Source organism: Salmo salar, chromosome ssa10 (assembly GCF_905237065.1).
Source record: "Salmo salar chromosome ssa10, Ssal_v3.1, whole genome shotgun sequence".
NCBI classification, from domain to species: Eukaryota; Metazoa; Chordata; class Actinopteri; order Salmoniformes; family Salmonidae; genus Salmo; species Salmo salar.
In genome coordinates this window covers 37062337-37083070 of record NC_059451.1, presented here as the reverse complement: position 1 = coordinate 37083070, position 20734 = coordinate 37062337, and the positions used below count along the sequence as shown (strand labels likewise).

The 20734-nt window shown below is 40.0% G+C and overlaps 1 protein-coding gene across 4 annotated transcripts in view; it reads right to left on the bottom strand.

Moving 5' to 3' along the window:
- Nucleotides 1-5452: 5452 nt before the first annotated feature.
- Nucleotides 5453-20734, bottom strand: part of LOC106560332 (pre-B-cell leukemia transcription factor 1) — a 106371-nt gene continuing 91089 nt past the window's right edge. Inside the window, exons 4-10 of one of the 4 annotated variants that reach the window (XM_014123140.2) lie at nucleotides 20123-20185; nucleotides 16970-17160; nucleotides 15196-15331; nucleotides 14028-14187; nucleotides 13086-13198; nucleotides 12534-12623; nucleotides 5453-9547 (exon numbers count right to left, since the gene is read on the bottom strand). In XM_014123140.2, coding sequence (XP_013978615.1) covers nucleotides 9455-9547; nucleotides 12534-12623; nucleotides 13086-13198; nucleotides 14028-14187; nucleotides 15196-15331; nucleotides 16970-17160; nucleotides 20123-20185 — 846 coding nt within the window. In that variant the 3' untranslated portion in view covers nucleotides 5453-9454. The remainder of the gene's footprint in view (nucleotides 9548-12533; nucleotides 12624-13085; nucleotides 13199-14027; nucleotides 14188-15195; nucleotides 15332-16969; nucleotides 17161-20122; nucleotides 20186-20734) is intronic. The other 3 variants (XM_014123142.2, XM_014123141.2, XM_014123143.2) reach the window with 3 other exon arrangements.

Sequence of the window (20734 nt, the reverse complement as noted above, 5' to 3'; positions counted from 1 at the left end):
CTGAATAACACTAACCTTGATATGAGTGTGCATTGTTTATTGTTTTGCCATTGAGACAGTCAATGTGGGCATTGGCAAGAGATTTGTGTGCATCGTGAATTATACTATGTTGAAAGTATTCAGACCCGCTTTTTCCACATTTTGTTACGTTACAGCATAATTCTAAAATGGATTCAATAGTTTTTCTCCTCTTCAATCTACACACAATACCAAATAATGACAAAGAAAAAAATGTTTGCCAATTTTACAGTTGACCGGGGCAGCTCTAGCAGGGCAGAAATTTGATGAACTGACTTGTTGGAAAGGTGGCATCCTATGATGGTGCCACGTTGAAAGTCACTGAGCTCTTCAGAAAGGCCATTCTACTGCCAATGTTTGTCTATGGAGATTGATGGATGTATGCTCGATTTTATACACCTGTCAGCAATGGGTGTGGCTGAAATAGCCGAATCCACTAATTGAATGGGTGTCCACATACGTTTGTATATATAGTGGATGTGTTCTTGAGAGTCTCACCTTTCCACACAGGGGTCATATTAGTGTGTATCACAAACTGTTTGGACGCTACAGACAGAAGTTGGCAGATCGGCTGTACTGACTTCAGAAGACACAATCGTGTTCATGAGAGTCTCATCTTTCCAGAGAGGGGTCATGTTAATTTGTAGTCCAAACCTTTCGGGCACTACTGACGATTTAGTGAGAAGCCCGATTTTCGAGATGTCTCATGGTCTGACAAAACAGAGCTCTAGCTCTGTCACCTTTCACTGCAAATGCGGAAGTTTTTAGGCAGATGCGGTGGATATATCTCGAGTTTAAATTGACAGATTTTTATGGGGATTTTGTATTATGCTAATTAATTTCCACGGGGTGCGGACATCGACCTTAGTGGGTGCCATGTTTTGTTTGATTTTTTTAAAATAAAAAATCTACTAAAAGATATGATGTCTTTATTTTGTCCAGACGTATAAATACAGTCACAAATGCAGAATTTCGACTAACTGTAAAAAAGAAAACATTGTGTAAAAATGTACTCTTCAGCTTTTTTAAAAACGCACCTGATACAATTCCTATTTTAAGAGGCGTGATACGGTCCTCTCTTGCTTAATTTTCATGATCTGAAAAGCGAAAGTTATCCTTGCTCAGCACTCATTGTCTTGGATACGTTGTAAATATGGGCCCAAAAGTTCTCAGTATATAAAGAGGATGGTGAATAACCCAGTTACCAGTATTTCCCTAGGTTAGTTATTGTATGTCTAAGAAGGCTAAAAGGGAATCCTGGAATTCCTTATTGACCATACTGCCATGGCTTTATATATATTGGCAGATATTTATATATATATATGCAAGAAAGCTTCCCTGGTGGCACAGAGGATAAAAGACCTGGCATGGGACCCAAACATTGCAGATTCTAAACCTCACATGTGCAGACTGTCAACATATGAAGCATAAAATATATGGTTGTGTTTGTGTGAGTAAATGCTCTTCAAATGTCCTATAATCGAAATTAAAATGGCATGTCTCTATATCACCTACAGTGCAGTCCTCAAATAAGAATTGCCATTAAATCTGGAGAGAAATAATGGGGATGTATTCCAATCTGCTATAATTTGCTATGCTGAGAATGTTGTGGTAATATTAGGTCAAACTTAAATATATATGTTCTTGAAATGTTCTGAAGACCTCCAAGACAAGATAAAATGTATATTGCGTGAACATCAATGGAATATTATGTTAAACCTAAAACAAATAAGCATTGAAATTGAACATCATAAAAACGTACTTATTTCATTCTTACAACATTAAAGAAATGTTTCGGTGCAACTTAACTAAAACATTGCATGAATGCCATCACAACTGAGCATATTTTGTGTTTCCACTGTTTCCACAACCTAATTACATGTTCTGGTAACCTTTAAATATATTTGAAAGGCTGTTCTTTCTACATTCTTGCAACATAAAAGGAATGTTTTGTGCACCCTGATACAAACATTATTTGAATGTGAGCACAACTGGACAGTTTCTGTGTTTTGCCAAAATATTTTTGGTTATGTCCCCACAATGTTACCAAAACCTAATTAAACATTCTGGAAACCTTTAAAGAACAGTGTTCTGGGAACATTCCTGTAACATCAGGTGAATGTTTTTTGCACTCTAAAAGGAACATTGTAGAATCATTCGCACAACTGGACAGTTTTTGTGTTTTGGGAATATATTTTGTGATGTCACCACAATGTTCTCACCAGACTGAGGCTCGTCACAACATCAGCTCTCTTGGTGTTGGTATGGAACATGTTCAGAATCCTAGGCGGTGTGGAAATACTGATAATCTATTAGTGAGAAGAGAATTGCATTGGATTACCGTTTGTCTGCCATGTCTCCTAAAGGTCTGAATCAAGAGTTCGATATCAAACCATTTCTTACATGAATATGTTACGTTTATTTGTCTTGCCATCCAGGTCTCCACTTGGACATTTTGTACGTATATATTAGATTTTCTGTAACTGCTCATTGATATCAAATTATTAGAGGTTTTTGAAGTAGGTCACTGTAATTATGTCTACGGCCACCGTGAGTCCTGCACGTAATGGTCAAATGGGTGGGTATTCCAACAGTTTTCAAGGTAATCTTATCAAGGTAATCTGTAACCTAGATTTGTATGTATATAATCCTTTATGATGATATATACATCTGTGGGTAATTATAATTGACTATGCACAAAAGTGAATTGAATTGTTTCCACACCCACCATGGGTCATGTGCGTAATGGTCATGTGAGGTGAAATGTGTATATTTTAGTCTGTTTGACCTGACGAAGATCCGTTTCGGATCAAAACGTTGTCAGTAAAGCGGTGAATTGGGAGCATAAACAGCCTTCCTGTTCCTCACCAGACTGTTCCCACAACCTAATGAAACATTCTGTGAACCTTTAAAGAACAGATTAAATGTCTTGCTGGAATATTCTTGCAACATCAGTCAAATGTTTTATACAAACATTCTATAATCACCACCATGAATGGAGAGTTTTTGTGTTATGAGAACATTGGCTGCGACCTAACGAATGTTCTGGGAACTTTCACAGAATCAATTTTGGTTAGCTGTGTTACGTCCATTGTAAGAAGGAGACCAAGGCGCAGCGTGAATATCGTTCCACATCTTTTATTTGAAAGTGAAACTTAGTCAAACAAACAATAAACTCTAAACAAACAACAAACCGTGACGACAGAGGTGCAACATGCACTAACTCAAAATAATCTCCCACAAACACAGATGGGAAAAACAACTACTTAAATATGATCCCCAATTGGAGACAACGGTGACCAACTGCCTCTAATTGGGAATCATACAAAACCCCCAACATAGAAAAAAGAAACTAGAACACAACATAGAAAAAAATAGCTAGATAAACATAATCTAGAATGCCCACCCAAATCACACCCTGACCTACCCAAATAGAGAAATAAAAAGGTTCTCTACGGTCAGGGTGTGACATGCTGGGAAAATATTACTGGCACATTGTGTTATTACATTACCTGTAAACCTAATGAGACTCTTTGGGGAATGTTCTGTGGTGGTTGTTAAAAATGTTGTGCACAACATTTTAGTGAATGTCAGGAGAACATTCCAAGGATATTTAATTTAAAACATTTTTGGAAAAATATTAATATTTTGTTATCTCTGAATTGCTGGGATGGACCGTGAGGGATTCTAAATACTGGCCAGCAATTAACAGCACATCTTTGATTTGCATTGTTCTTCTTCCTAACTTAATATGTTTCCCAGACACCAGTCCCTTGGCTGCTGACCTTCCAGAAAAACAGCCAATATGGCGGAAACAGTTTGTGTTTGAGAAGGAATTTATTCATGAAGTGCAGCTGGTAATAGCAGTATATACAGTATTGACAGAACTAGAGAAATTACATGCTTTTTACACTATATGTCCCTTCAGTTTGCCCAAGATACTAGAACAAGCGTCTGCCACCTCAAAACCAAGGGATCTTCAAGGGGATTATGCTACTGAATATTTATAAGAAGTGTTACTCTTACTAGAATAAAGAATATTGATAAGAAATTGTAAAGGCATGTGCACCTCTGGTTCATTCAGTAGGCTTTGCTTAGTCACTACACTTTATTGCACCACAAGTGTATGAGTGAAGTGTCCAGGGGCGGCAGGTAGCCTAGTGGTTAGAGTGTTAGGTCAGTAACTGAAATTTGATTGAATCCCTGAGCTAGCAAGGTAAAAATCTGTTATTCTGCCCCTGAACAAGGCAGTTAACCCACTTTTCCTAGGCTGTCATTGTAAATAAGAATTTGTTCTTAATTGACTTGCCTAGTTAAATAAAGGAAAATGTAAAAAAATATATGCATGGCTTAGTACAGGTGAAAACCATTAACCAGGCTATTTGCAAATGATTCAATAGAAAGGGCAACTGATTTGCTACTCAGTAGGGGATTTATGCCTTTTCAAGAGGTTGCTGAGAACCTAGAGTAATTACTTAAACTCACAATGCCTTTTAGGTTTGTAAAGCCATGGTGAATATATTAAAGCATACAGTACACGCCCAACAGTTCCTCTCTTTCATCCTGCTAACAGAGCCTACAAGAAACCCTTTGATAGAAGCAAGGAGACATCCACATGTAATTATATTTGATCATGTTTGCATATGTCACTCCCACAGTCTCCGTCACGCTCTGCGATTTGGCTGCTCTCTCTGATTGTTTTGGAAACCCTTCCTAGCTCCTAATCCAAAAGTTGATTTCAACCCCTTTTCTCTCTCTTTCCTTTTTTCAGTATGTAGAAGAAGAAACAGATGCATTGGAAGAGTAGAATCAGACATCCTGTCTCATTTATCTGGAAGAGAGAGATAAGTGAGCACCCCGCCTCTCTCAGGGAACGCACATTAACCGTGCCTTGAAGGCTCCCTCTGCTATGTGTGGAGGGGAGGAGAGAAGTGAGTGGGGGAAGGGAGAGAGTGTCTGTCTGCTGTCCGTAAGCACACAGATTTTAGAAAACTGAGAAAACGTCCCCATCACATGCTCTCTAGCTCACCCCAGCTCTGACGCTATGTCAATAGTGAGAAAATGCCCGATGCTTTTCCATGTTTTTTAAGTGTGATGTGCGACGCTATCCAGAGGTGAAGGACTGACAAGTCTGAGACGTGTAAACTTGTGTCCTACAGTAACTCATGACCCTGACCCTGTTACTGAAGTCTGGAGGAGAAACTGCTCAAAAACATAATAAAAAGACAGTTAACTTTTTTCTTGGCATGTCTTACATGTCTTAAATCCACAGTCCTTGATTTGTTTCTTGGTCAACTGCAGCCCCGCTTCTTGGTTTTGCTATAAAGCTGAGGGATGGGGCTGGATAAATTAATTAAGGATTGTGCCTTTAAAGTATGGACATCTTCATAGTATGTGTGTGACAAGAAAAATCAATGAGGACAATACAAAAGTATGCAGCAAAAGAAACAATTTATTTGGAATATGCATTACTAGTACAAAGAAAGAGACCATAAAACCTACACCTTGTTAGCAATTTTTTTCTCCACAGAAAAACGGTTTTAAATAGGAATTAAAAAGACAATAGTTTTGCGGTTTCCATTTGTATACCTTTTTTTACATTTGCAGAGATCTTAAAAGTTAAAACCTGTCAAGAAAAAGGCTCCACGATTTCACTCTGAAATCTTTATAAAAAAATAAGTAACATTCAAAAACACTGCAGTACGGTATTTTATTAAAGAACAAAATACATGCAACAAAGAAAACATTTTATGTTGACAAATTTGACAGTTTCTTATTTCTTTTTATAGTATTTTTTTCCTTTTATATTCAAAGACTAAAGCATCATTACATGAAGCTTTCAATAATACGGTGGTATTGGACAGGCAATGTGAAAAGTAGAGTAACGTTTTTTTTTTAGGGGCACTGCATCACAAAAGCTATTGTTCTGCTGGCCACATGGCTAAAATGATCAACAACAAAAAACAAACATCTGGATGGAAAGGCCAGGGTACACCACTCCAACATAGTCCACTTATAGGGTACACATGTTGTCCGTCAACTGAAAAAATATTTTGCTTCACTCATCATAGTACACGTCCACGTCTCCAAAAATGATATCAAATATAAAATGGACTGTTTGTGAAAGAAGGACTATGGTGGATTCAGCTGTGTGGTATTGTAGTTACACTGTATAATGTATATCTGTTACCATGGTATACGGATTTGGATGGACACTAACTTTTCACATCACCTTTAATTAACAGACAGTAAACATTTTAGAAGCAAGCTTGTGTGTCAATGCTTTAGACTGAAAGTACAAAGTGAACTGTGAGTGGATTATATCTGTAATGTGAGAGGAACTCTTTCCTACTATCTGTCTGTGTCTGTCAAACATTACTTTTTAATGAAATGTAACCTTTATTTAACTAGGCAAGTCAGTAAAGAACAAATTCTTATTTACAATGACGACCTACTGTTGCTGCTTTGTTTTAAAATGGATACTGTCCAATTACCCCCCAAAATGTAACACAAGAATAAAGGTGCACATCTACTTATACTCTATAGAGCATTCTTTAGCAAATTCACATGATGCTAGCAAGAAAATAAAATGTAACGTACTGTAAATCCTGTAACCACGCAAAATAAAAGCAAAACGATAAAGAAAAAAAATGATGATGCAAGTTATTCACAACATGAGGACATAACAATATATCCCAACATCTTCTGTATCTGTCTGTGTGCCATCAGGGTTAGTCTTTTCCATCTCATATCTATAAACAAACACTAGTGTATTTTTGGTTTTGTAGTACAGAGAGAGTACCTGAACAATTCTATGAGATGAATACTTAGAGTGTTGGACTAGTAACTGAAAGGTTGCAAGTTCAAATCCCCGAGCTGACAAGGTACAAATCTGTCGTTCTGCCCCTGAACAAGCAGTTAACCCACTGTTCCTAGGCCGTCATTGAAAATAAGAATTTGTTCTTAACTGACTTGCCTAGTTAAATAAAGGTAAAAGAAATTGGTTAAGCCGAATCCAATCTATAGAGCTGAAGCTTCTGCAGTTATTTTTTGGTATCAAGGGAATGGTAGGGTAGATATGTTGAATTGCACAAGAAGGCAATGTGTAATTGTGTGTAAGCAAATACTGTAGCTACAACAAAATGAAAAAATCTAATATCCCATTTTGGGTTTTTTGCATAATTTCGACTCAAGTCAAATGCTAGGAGAAAGCTGTAATATAAGAGTGAGTAGAGACCAACCTTCACAACCAAAATGTAAAAACAGGATGATACACCGGATGTTCAAACTCAGTGACAATAAGAAATGGACAGAAATATACTATTGAAAAAAATAAACTAATTAGCACCAATAACACGAAATTATGAGGGAAAAGAGTAACTTTGAGAAAGATTTCAGAATTGTGTTTAGTTGTGTATTCCATGACTACCACCTGGTTACACAACATCAGAATGAACATTTACATTAAAATGCCTTTTTTGCACTTACACAAGTGGTTTTGGTTACCAGCAGTATTTGGCTATTTTGATAACACTGATGTACAGTGATAGTGGTAGTGTATGTATGTATGTGTATGTACACACACCATATGTTCAAAATATGAAAATGATATAAGCATATTATTAATGTGTGTTCTCTGTACTGTGTTCTTCTCTTTGACAAATACATATGTTACCCTTCATAGGGTAATCACTGGAAGTGACTGTGCTTAAAAACATTATATTGGCTTATTTTAATTTATGCTAATGTACTCACTGATTAAGTGTTCTGGGTACATTTTTTAAACTGATACTCAGTCCACAAACAATATGTCAAGTGCAGGAAATGCATTAGAATTCCAGTAGATAGAATCACCATGAAGTTAGAATCACCATGAAGTTAGAATCAGCATGAAGCTAGAATCACCATGAAGCTAGAATCACCATGAAGCTGGATTCACCATGAAGCTAGAATCACCATGAAGCTAGAATCACCATGAAGCTAGACAAAACATGATCCATTTCTTTATAACCTTCCAAACCATCCCTTCCATTCATTCTGGAGCATACCGTTACTCTTTTGTGTTTTGCTTATGCATTGTTGACCACTCATTCAGTTTGAACAGAACACACGCCATTGTTGACCACTCATTCAGTTTGAACAGAACACACGCCATTGTTGACCACTCATTCAGTTTGAACAGAACACACGCCATTGTTGACCACTCATTCAGTTTGAACAGAACACACGCCATTGTTGACCACTCATTCAGTTTGAACAGAACACACGCCATTGTTGACCACTCATTCAGTTTGAACAGAACACACGCCATTGTTGACCACTCATTCAGTTTGAACAGAACACACGCCATTGTTGACCACTCATTCAGTTTGAACAGAACACACGCCATTGTTGACCACTCATTCAGTATGAACAGAACACACGCCATTGTTGACCACTCATTCAGTATGAACAGAACACACGCCATTGTTGACCACTCATTCAGTATGAACAGAACACACGCCATTGTTGACCATTCAGTTTGAACAGAACACACGCCATTGTTGACCACTCATTCAGTTTGAACAGAACACACGCCATTGTTGCACTAAAAATGTGTCATGTTTTATTGACCATTGTAGAAGCTCTGAAACAGAATGCCTAAAATGAGGAGGAACATTTAAATCTCAAGGTTCTCCTTTCAAATCATCCCATTGTTATCTACTAACAAGAAATGTTATTAAGCTACGGTATGTGATGTGAAACGTCAGATGGATATGTATTTTTCCACAAGCACAATGTCATATTATAAAAATTCCCCTCCTGTGTTGAACTTTGGCACTATGGACAAAACAAATGTTGGGAATGAAGTAATTATATAGGGTAAAACTTGTCACAAAGGCAAAACTGTCCTCAAAACAAGCCTTGAGACAGGACAAGGGAGATTGGGAGCTACTGTCAATGTCAGTAATTACAAAGAAAAAAAAACAATGCTTTTTTAGAAGTTGTTGTTTTGTTGTTATTTTCAATAGAGGTAGTGAGAAAAGCATTTCAATCTACAAGATACGGGCAATACTGTGTATACGTGTTGTAACTATTTGCCTACTGTGTTATAAGTCAGATGATCACACAGAGGCAAAATGGATATCTGGTGAAGAAAACTGTACAGACAGACAATGAATGAGGTCGTAGATAAATGGCTGAACAGAGCCCTACTCAGGCTACTGACTGACTGTGTCATAGTTGGTTGTAGAGACGGGACATAAGACATGAAGAACTGTCTGTGGTGGTGATGATGGCGTTTCATCCTGTAGTCCCCACCTGTAGAGAGAGGTCTCCTGCTCTGTGACCAGTCTAGTGTCACCTCCAGTTCTGACGGGGAGCTGACTGGGGGCTGGCTGATCGAGGGTGGAGGTTGGGGGTGTCTGGATGGTGGTGGAGGAGGAGGGTGGAGGGATCAGTTGGACGTGTCAGAGTGAACACTTCCAGGTCCTTCTGTGGGTGATGTCACTGATGAGGGGGTGGTTGCATCCTGCCAGCCTCCGTTTGCCTGAGAGAGACAAAAGAGACAGAAGGAGAGAGGAAAGATGAGTACAGGCATAGGACACAGGCATATACCCATAACATAGGTTTTCTCTGGCTACGGGTTAAGTGAGCAATGTGTCAAGAAGCAGTGCGGCTTGGCAGCATCGTGTTTCGGAGGACGCATGGCTCTCGACTTTTGCCTCTCCCGAGTCCGTAGCTGAGTTTCAGCGATGGGACAAGTTAAAAAAAAAAGAAAGAAAAAAGTTTTTCTATGCTTTTTTTCTCTCTTTTCTTTCAGAGTACATATTCATTATGCAGTTCAATAAGATTATTATATCATCTCATCTGCAGCATTGAATGCTGTATCTGTGAAGTCCTGAGGGCACATGTAGTAACTACGGTATGAGCTTTAGTCCTAATGCTGGAACAACTCCTAAACTACTCAACCTATAATCCCCTAGAGCCTCAAGCCAAATCTGCATTGGACGAACATCTAATTCACTCAAATTACAGTAAACTAGACCTCATATTTCAGAATGGAATTGTCATAAAAATTGTACTTGTTTGAAGCAACTGAAAATTCTGTAAATCACAAATATCACTATCAGATCACATACAGTGTGCTAAAATGAGTATAATGAAAACATTTTTGTCTTCACTTCAAAACCAATATGATTGCAATCTTGTATCACTGGGATTGATAAAAACGGCTGCCACATTTAACGACACACATAATAACAGTGACAACATCTGAAAAGGACCTTAAAACAAAAGTCACAAAACAGTCCTAAGAGGAATCAATGGTAGCAAATTATGACATTGGAAGATTGAATGAAAACACAATGAAAGACTTGTAGGCCATTTCCAGTCCTGGAGACGAGCCTGCTAAAGAGCATTTGGGATATTAATAGCAAATTTCATGCCATCAGAAAAAATGGAAATGGTCCTCGACAGCCTTTAATTTCAAAGCCCGTTATTTCAGGCAGAAGAAAGTCTGTAATAAAAAATGGAGAAAAATAAAAGTCTTAAAATGTCTGACTTTGGTGACACTCTGTCTATTTCCTAACTGTAATTACTGCTCTAGTCTACCACAAATCACATTATGCATCTGCTCAGTCATTATCAACACAGAGAAGGGAGGCTTTTCATCGTGTAACAGATAGATAGGACATATTCCCGACCTCTCTTTCTCGTGTCTTTCTCTCTCTCTCTTCTCCGTCTGTAAAGCTGGACGAGCACAAAGGTCATTCACTGTTTCTAAGCTGACAGCTTTCCTGGGCTTTACTTTGTGAATAGGTTTGATACTGAAGTAAATCTGTCATTTTTAACACAAATACTATTGAAGTATATTGCTGCAGAGAGACAAAGGAAATAAACTACATAGTAATCAAACCCACTCCAGAATACTAAAATGTATAAATCATTTATTATATCTCCCCAAATCCTATATTGAGAACGGGGAACCATATTTTATGTGCTATTTTATTAGAACATTTAAAAAATATATATATAAAATGTCCTCTGCTCTTAAATGTTAATTCCAAAAATCACTGGTTAGAACCGCTTACCATTCAGATAAGATGATATCCTTCTCTTACCATACAGATAAGATGATATCCTTCTCTTACCATTCAGATAAGATGATATCCTTCTCTTACCATACAGATTAGATGATATCCTTCTCTTACCATTCAGATATGATATCCTTCTCTTACCATTCAGATAAGATGATATCCTTCTCTTACCATCCAGATAAGATGATATCCTTCTCTTACCATCCAGATAAGATGATATCCTTCTCTTATCATACAGATAAGATGATATTCTTCTCTTATTATGCAGTAAGAGGCTCTTTTAAGGCTATGAACATGTGTGGAAAATAACATATTGTAACATTTTAGGATACAGTGGAGCAAGCAGGCGTCCAAGGATAACGATATCCATGAGGTCAGAGTGCTGTCTGAGAACAGCGCTTGACAACTTTAGTACTGCTCTCTCAGGGTTATCACAGCCTGTTCTGTGGGAGGGAGACGAGCGGAGAGCGAGCCAGGGAGGGGTATTTGAATACACTACATACATGTTTTTTTTTCACAGGAGACATTTCATCTCATTATCATACGGCCATTGAGGCACGACGAGTGAGGCTTAGGGACGTGAGAGGAAGCCAGCAGCCGAGCTGCACGGCTGTGTGTGACTGTGACCGTCCTCTCTCGTCCTCGTCGTAGCTTTCACCGCAGCACGCCGCCGCAGCTCGCTGTCAGGGCCATTAGAGTGGTGGGAGCATGATCTGAGCAATTCGCTTGGATTGCTGTCCTAAGTCCACACTCCGCTCTCTTGTGTCTGTCTTATCGATTTCCCCTTTTACGACACGGGTTGTCGCTGTGAATTTCCCTGCTGTTTGCAGCCGCCAGCTAACCTCCCCCCTTCTTCCCCTCCTCTTCCCCCACCCTCAACCAAAAACACACACACACACTCACTCTCCTACCCCATCTCCTAAAAGATAAGAATGAAATATAACATGATGGAAATATACCCCCATGTTACGCCCCCGGTGCTTTATCTAGGGTTAGCGCTTTGTTTATTTTTATTTTTAATGTGACTGCTCTGGGGTTGCTTTGATAGGACTCTGGACCTGCAGTGATAATCAGGGTCAGGTGGTCGGCGGGGGCGTTGGGGGGGAGGGGCCCCCGAGCCGCACGTCGCAGGAGGTGTCACCTGCTTGTGCCGTCCCTGCACAGCTACATGGCCGTGAATGGCTGCAGGTGCTGCGGGAGAGCTGATTGAACTTGACAGGCTCAGCCGGCTGTGCCGTGTGTGTGTGGCCAGCCCAACGCTGTTCTGCCGGCCAGCCCAACACTGTTCTGCCGGCCAGTGCGTTGCTCTTGGCATGACCGATACAGAAGCAATCAACTAGGTGACTGTGGTGGAGCTGAGACAAACCCTACTAAGTGTCATTCTGAGCCCTATGGCTTTGAAATAATTGGTAGGGAAGAGAGTTGTTTTCTACTGACATTGATGCTCTGTTGACTGTACATCTGGCTGGCTGTGAGGCCCTCACTGTATCCGCCTGTCTGACTGATAACATGGCGAAGGGTATCCACCTGAAACACAACACAGGAACACAGACAAAGCCAGGTCAGAGCAGACAAGACAAACACAAAGACCAGAAGGAAAGTAGTATTATAATACAGTCCAGGCAGAGAAAACGCACATGAACTACATCCAGCCATTGACAAGAAGAAGCAAGATAACCAAAACATTATGTATTTAGAAGACTGTCGAAAGGATGAACTAATGGCATATAAAAAGAGCTGCAGAGAGTATTACATTATTTTCATCACTACACTCACTGTTAGCATGTTTTAGTAACAATTGTGGATAACAATACCTTGAAAACCCTATGTAGTGGTGGTATTAGGAGCCCAAAGTGAACCAGACACTAGAGCAGTACTGAGATTCCTGTGGTGCGATTAATGTCGATTACAAGGCCTGTTCTTCAGGAAGTGGGTCTGGGTCTGTTTCTATAGTAGTGTCTTCTGCACTGCTTAGTTATATGGCCCTACCTGTGACTGCACGTTGGCTCCAACCTGAGCACCTTGGTACGAGTCCCCATTGAGAGACTGCACGCTCATGAACAAGTCGCCAGAGTTTGACATGTTAAAAGAGCCAGCAGAACCTGGAAGAAGAAAGAGGGAGCACTGGAATCACAGAGCAGAGCGAAAGAGGAGCGAGCAGAGCAGGATTCAGCCACTTGGCCCCGTCCAGGGTTGGCCCCATCCAGGGTTAGACCCGCCCAGGGTTAGACCCGGAGAAGCACCATGCAAAGTGTTAATAGAGCTTAAGCTGGAGTTAGAATATAGAGCTAGAGTTAGAATACAGAGCTAGAGTTAGAATACAGAGCTAGAGTGAGAATATAGAGCTAGAGTTAGAATATAGAGCTAGAGTTAGAATATAGAGCTAAAGTTAGAATATAGAGCTAGAGTTAGAATATAGAGTTAGGGCTAGGGCAAAAGTGAGCAGACAGATTAGAGAGTGGCAGCATAATGCTGAGGGAAAGGTGAGTCAAGCACCGACATCAGGGGCGGTTGTTGTTGTTGTGCCCATTTGTCAATATGAAAGTAGAATGATAGTATGTTTCTACAGTCAAAATGCTTAGCATCATGATATGTTATGTGTTTCTGTACAAATGTTATTCATGTTCAACAAGATTAATTCATTCATTAAATTTGTAAATGAAAATGGTACAACAAAAATGTAATGTTCTGACAGTGTAAAAGAGTAAGTATTGAGATAAAATAGGAGAAAAGCTGTGTTAATTGAAAAGAAAAACAGCAGGGCAGAAATCATTGATATGAGGCCCAGGTATCCTACTCTTGGACAAAGCCTTTTTTATTTTTTCTATTTTGAAGAAAAATATCCTTGTCTCATATAGAGAGTTTATTCAGAGCCTTCCATATATTGTAGCCTATCTTTAAAAAGGGTAAACCATTGGTATTGTTCTTTACCTGCAGAATTTGGGGTGGAGGGCGAATTAGCCTGGCTTCCATGTGAGGAAACGTTGGTTGCGTTGACTGCAGTTTTGGCAGCATACATATTGGCTTCTTCCTGGAACTTTCCAATGTTTTTCTTGTATCTGATTCTTTTGTTTCCAAACCAGTTGGAAACCTGTACAAACAATGTGCAAATTGTAAATTATTTTGTTACACAAATTATTTCCCACATTTCTAATGAGCAAATTGTGAGCGTGAAATCAGAATCAGAATGAGTTCTGCATGCGTGGCCTTCCACTGTCTGGCATATCATATATATGACAGGGAAGGAAGACTTTTTCTGCATCCCAAATGGGCCCTGGTCAAAGGTAGTGCAGTATAAAGGGAAAAGGGTGCCATTTGGGACAGCCTTTGAGGTAATAGTGAGTGCTCCCGCTGGCTACATAGACCAGTGCTGTGAATCCACATTAGTGGCAGAAGGGAATGATTGCCAATAACAGTCTAATTATGTCAGTATGACTGCAGCTATAATCAGAGCTCACGCTAGCACCAATCAGTCAACACCCGCTAGCTAACACCCATTACAGCTAATGGACTCCCCGATGAAGCTACCGGGATAAGCCAGCTAGCGCTAATGATAAACAACATTAAAATGAAAAAAATAATCAATCCTGTTGCAAAGTTTGAAACAAACGCAGACAGAAGGTAGGTTATTTTATTACAGACCCAGGAACACAGAGGTTGTGTCCCAAATGGACCCCTATTCTCTATGGGCATTGGTCAGAAAGGGCTCTGGTCAAAAGCAGTGCATTATAGGGAATAGGATGCAATTTGGGGCACAGACAAAAGCTCAGCTAATCATTCAGACCCTGAAGCACGTTGTTTTCATCAAACGATGCCCAGATGCATCCTCAAAATCATTTTACATAAACTTAATGAAACCGTTTGAGGAGATTACCCATTTCCGAATGATGGATGAAAAACACAGAACATTACTGCTGTTTACCTTGGTATTGTTAGTGCAATCTAAATAACATTATCAATCATCATATTACACTATCAATGTAGTCCCTGAGATGTATCCTTTGAATTAATAAAAGAATAATAAATAATCCACTACTGTCTCTAGTCCTGTTCTAGGTGTAGTGTGGTGTTCCTGTAGACAGGTGGTGCTGTACTGTACCTGTGAAACTGTGATGGAGCACTTCTTGGCCAGCTCTTCCTTGGCCTCCTCACTAGGGTAGGGGTTAGACAGGTGGGAGTAGAAGTACTCATTCAGGATCTCTGTCGCCTGCTTGTTGAAGTTCCGTCTTTTCCGTCTGCACGGAGAATGATAGAGATTGGTTAGTTAGGACCAGAAGAAACACCATGCACAATACATACTGTTCATAGGGCCTGGTCAATCTAATGCCTGCATACAGTAAATGCGTCAAAGCCACTTGCGGTAAAAAGCAAAACTTGGGCACCACATACAGTAACAATACAACTGCCATCCAATTCAATACAATACATTCAATACAGCTGCCTAACCTGGTATGAAAGATGTTCTCAGAGGTTCACAAATAGAAATAAACACTGCCTGCAAATCCTGACAAACAACACAACACTACACTTTCTTATTAAAAGATAGACAATGTGCTGTAAACATGACCCGTTCAGCTCACTGACTCCTCCATCTCTTCCTCCATCTCCACCCTCTATTAGGTTATGTCTGCATGTGCCACATCTCATGAGAGAGTTTTACATAAGCTGGGAAGGGAACCCTGTAAAATGTTTGACTCCGTGCATCGGGTCAACTGACTGGTTAGAGAGATTTGTGCTGAAATCTCCACCCGGCACTCCAAAAGCCTGCATGAGAATATGTAAATGAACACAGCATGGTGTTAGGGCAGGCTGCAGATTAATCAGTAGAGCTGAGACTGGTAGAGCAGTGCCCCTCTCTCTCTCTCTCTCTCTCTCCCTCTCTCTCTCTCTCTCTCTGGCTATCTCTCTCTCTTTGGCTATCTCTCTCTCTCTCTCTCTCGCTCTCTCTCTCTGGCTATCTCTCTCTCTCTGGCTATCTCTCTCTCTCTCTGGCTATCTCTCTCTCTTTCTCTCGCTCTCTCTCTCTCTCTCTCTCTCTTTCTCTCTCTGGCTATCTCGCTGGCTATTTCTCTCTCTCTCTGGCTATCTCTCTCGCTCTCTCTCTCGCTCTCTCTCTCTTTCTCTCACTGTCTCGCTCTCTCTCGCTGTTTCACTCTCTCTTGTTGTCTCTCTCTCTTTCTCTCTGTCTCTCTCCCTCTGTCTCTCTCTCGCTGTCTCTCTCACCCTCTCACTTAAAGCCCTTCCCTTGCCTCCCTCCCTGCACCAGCACCACAGCCACAATCATTTACAAAATAATAGTTGAGGATCTTTGTGAGAAGAGCAAAAGCCTAATTTAAATGTTATGCCTCTGACTCCGACTCTGAATTAGATTTATCCTTGGAGAAATGTATGCAAATCCAAAACATGCATCAAAAGAAACAAGCGATTATATTTAAAAATGGAAAACATTTAGCGTTATGGAGCCTTGAGAGAGGAGAGGATTGTCAGTGTCCAAGCAGCAACCTCGTATGTGCTGGTCCAAATGGCTCCCAGAGATGTACTGTCTGTAGGCTCAAAGGCTTGGAAGATTTTGGAAGATCAGTTGTGATGTTGTTGTATAGAGTGGTGGTAAGCTGTAGAATAACCTGCTGTGGACATTACTACTACATTATGCTACTATGCTACTATAAAAAAAACTTTATGTGAATATTGCACTTACAGGTAGGGACATGGCTAGCTACGCAAGTCAACAAAACATTGCAGTGGTACAGTGACTTTGTATGTGGTCATTTGTACAGCTGTAAACACACACACACACACACACACACACACACACACACACACACACACACACACACACACACACACACACACACACACACAGAGACACACACCTGGCATCGAGGAAGCGTGAGCGTAGGATCATGACTGCTTCGCAGGTGCTCTGTTTAAGCTGCATCTGGATGGAGCTGAACTTGCGGTGGATGATCCCCACCATGCGCTCTATCTCCTTGGGAGAGATGGGCCGCGTGCGACTCTGCTCCCTCAGCAGGTTCATCACATGGGTTGTGAACTCGTTACAAGCCTGCAGAGGGGGGAAGAGACAAACAGAGAGAGAAGGTGAACAGATAAATGGTCATTTAGTCAATTAGCAGACACTGTTATCCAGTGTGACTTCAGTTTATTCTATCTAGACAGTCAAAATAAATGTTGTTGGTGAGAGTGCCCATAGCAGCCTCACCATGGTGGAGAATTACTGCATTGCTATTGTAAGACCTTGCCATATCTTTTACTGTTGGACTAAAGCCAGTGTCTGCATGCAGAGTGAAATTATACATGGTATTCTAAGTGAATCAATGTCTTGCACATAGACAGAAAATAAAAATGAGATGGAAATCAAGCAGTGTTTAATGCATGCAGTTCTGGGGAATGCTTCCACGTTGGGAAGCCAAGGAGGAATATAAGTGGTGACATTTTTCATATTAAACAGAAGTGGCGATGGCAACTGGAAGTGTCGTCTTTAAAAAAAAGGAGACATTGGGAACTGACAGCTGCTAGTCCCTGCTGACGAGCAGCACACCTCCTCTTCTCACCGCAGCCGAGTCGCAGCCGAGAGGCTTGAGAGATGAACATGCCATGATGTTATACTCATCCTCCTGTGTGGCACCAGGCGTGAACCTGACATGATATTACAGTATACCTCTGTCTCTCTCCCTCTTTCGGCCCCTGTATTTTTCTCTTTCTCTCTAACTCTCTCTCCCTCTTTCCTTGTCTCTCCTTTTCTCCTTCTTTTAATCGCTCTCTCCCGCTCTCTTTTTTTATCTCGCTCTTTCTCTCTGTCCCTGTCACTATGCAATATGTCTGTCATTTTACACTTCTCAAAGGTCTTTATTGACATGAAAGTAATAGTTATGAACGCAGCAGGGATGTGAATGAAGAGAGACAATAAACACAAAAATGACTGTACAATGAATGTAAATGACAGTGAATCGGTGGTTATGATATGAGAGGTAAGGTGCAGAGTGGTCATGGTGTCACACAGTGATGTATGGGGATGACAGTGAAGCCATCTGGCACAGGCACAGATAGATTAGAGACATACAGTGCCTTCAGAAAGAATTCACACCCCTTTTTTTCCACATTCTGTTGTGTTACAAAGTGGGATTCAATCAATTGTAATTTTTTTGTCAATGATCGACACAAAATACCATGGAAGAAAAATTAGAACTATTTGTCAAATAAAACACTAATATATGTTGATTAGATAAGTATTCAACCCCTGAGTCAATACATGTTATAATCACCCTTGGCAGTGATGACAGCTGTGAGTTTTTTGGGGGTAAGTCTCTAAGAGCTTTCCACACCTGGATTGTACAATATTTGCACGTTATTTTTTTTATTCTTCAAGCTCTGTCAAATTGGTTGTTGATACTTGCTAGATAACCATTTCTCAGGTCTTACCATAGATTTTCAAGCAGATTTAAGTAAAAACTGTAATTCACTGTCTTCTAAGTAAGCAACTCCAGTGTAGATTTGGCCTTTTGTTTTAGGTTATTGTCCTGCTGAAAGGTGAATTAATCTCCCAGTGTCTGGTGGAAAGCAGCCTGAACCACATTTCCTCTAGGATTTTCCCTGTGCTTAGCGCCATTCTGTTTCTTTTTTATCCTGAAAACTCCCCAGTCCTCAACTATTACAAGCATACCCATAACATGATGCAGCCACCACTACTGTATGCTGGTACTCAGTAATGTGTTGTATTGGATTTGCCCCAAACATAACACTTTGTATTCAGGACAAAAAGTACATTTCTTTGAGACATTTTTTTGCAGCATTACTTTAGTGCCTTGTTGAAAACAGGATGCATGTTTTGGAATATTTTTATTTTTATACAGGCTTCCTTCTTTTCACTCTTTCAATTAGATTAGTATTGTGGAGTAACTACAATTTTGTTGATCCATCCTCAGTTTTCTCCTATCACAGCCATTAAACTCTGTTACTGTTTTAAAGTCACCACTGGCTTCATGGTGAAATCCCTGAGCAGTTTCCTTCCTCTCATGAGTCTATGCAACTTATTATGTGAAATTTTACTCCGTAACTTATTTAGGCTTTCCATAATAAAGGGTTTGAATACTTATTGACTCAAGACATTTCAGCTTTAAATTATTTTGTAAAAATGTCAAAAAACATAAATCCACTTTGGATTTATGGGGTATTGTGTGTAGGCCAGGCTGTAACACAACTAAATGTTACATTTTGTAACACAACAAAATGTGGAAAAAGTCAAGGGGTGTGAATACTTTCTGAAGGCACTGTACGTCATGATGACAACATTGGTTAACACACACGCAGACCTAGCACAGAAACGTATAGCCTGGTTCACGTGTACAGTATGTGGGCCTTATCTGAAACAAAACGCATGCAAACATGGTTGAGGTAGTACAATGTTCTGCTTGGGATTCTACTGGAAGTATTATAAGCTTGCAGACATTCTGTCCCCTGATGGCCTGTCGCATTGCATAAATTACAAATAAACTTCTTGAAAAAAATAAATAAATAAAAAATACATTTAAAAACCTGGTAAAGCTGTTAGCAAAGCTACTAATAAATAGTGGTAATAAATCATGAGTGAGTTATAGTATTTTGTCTCCCTAAGCAACACTACTGCTTTACAAGACTGGGTTGCCATCCAGTTCTAATCCTAACCCTGACAGTGGGAGTCTGTTCACTATCGCTGAGATTGCAAGGGGAGGGAAGTGTGGTATAAAGTGCTGGTTTTGAAAGCTCTGGGTTGTAAATAAAATCACAGGAGCCAAGTTCACATTGGATTCTGAATAGATTCAGTTACTCCTAATCCAGCTTTATTAAAACTAGCCAGATGTGAAAAAATGTACTTGATTCAAGACATCCTGAATAAAATGTGTCTATTTGGTAAAAAACCTAACCAAAGTAAAAAATAATAATGTTGTTAAATTAATCATATTATGACTATAAAATATAGTATATCTCTTTAGTGTATGGGAGGGCAGTGGTCTGCAGTGGAGGAGTACCTTGTTTCCGTTGCCATGACTCCCTGTGTAACTCTCCCCCCTCCATCCGCCATGGGATACCATCTTAAATACAGTATATTACATATATATTACATATAATATATTATTATATAGTACATTGTCAGCATGTGATGGTGGCATAGTCACAGGACTGTTTCCCACACTACTCCCGACTGCTACAGCCCTGCCTATTGTATGTGGCTCCAGGGTGAAGTTTCCCCTAGGTACAGATCTAGGATCCGCTTCCCTTCCCCCAATCCTAACCTTAACGAATAGTTGGGAAAATGTAAAACTGACCCTAGATCAGCGTCTAGAGGGAACTTCACCCTACTCCACTGTATGTATGTTTCAGGATGGCAACCCTGTCTATAGACTAGACTAACATCACGACACTCTGGCTTTGCTTTTTTATATGAATGAAAATGTAAGCAGTGTCTAGAGCTATACGGAAAATACATCTGCATTTCATCTAACAGGGCATGCATTCATTCCAGCCAGTCAGGGCTTCATGTTTGACTGTGTGCATATTGGTTTGGAAAGTAGACATAACGCTATGCAGTAAAATCCACTCTGATTTATTGGCATGGTACATAATGACATGGAGGAGAAGAG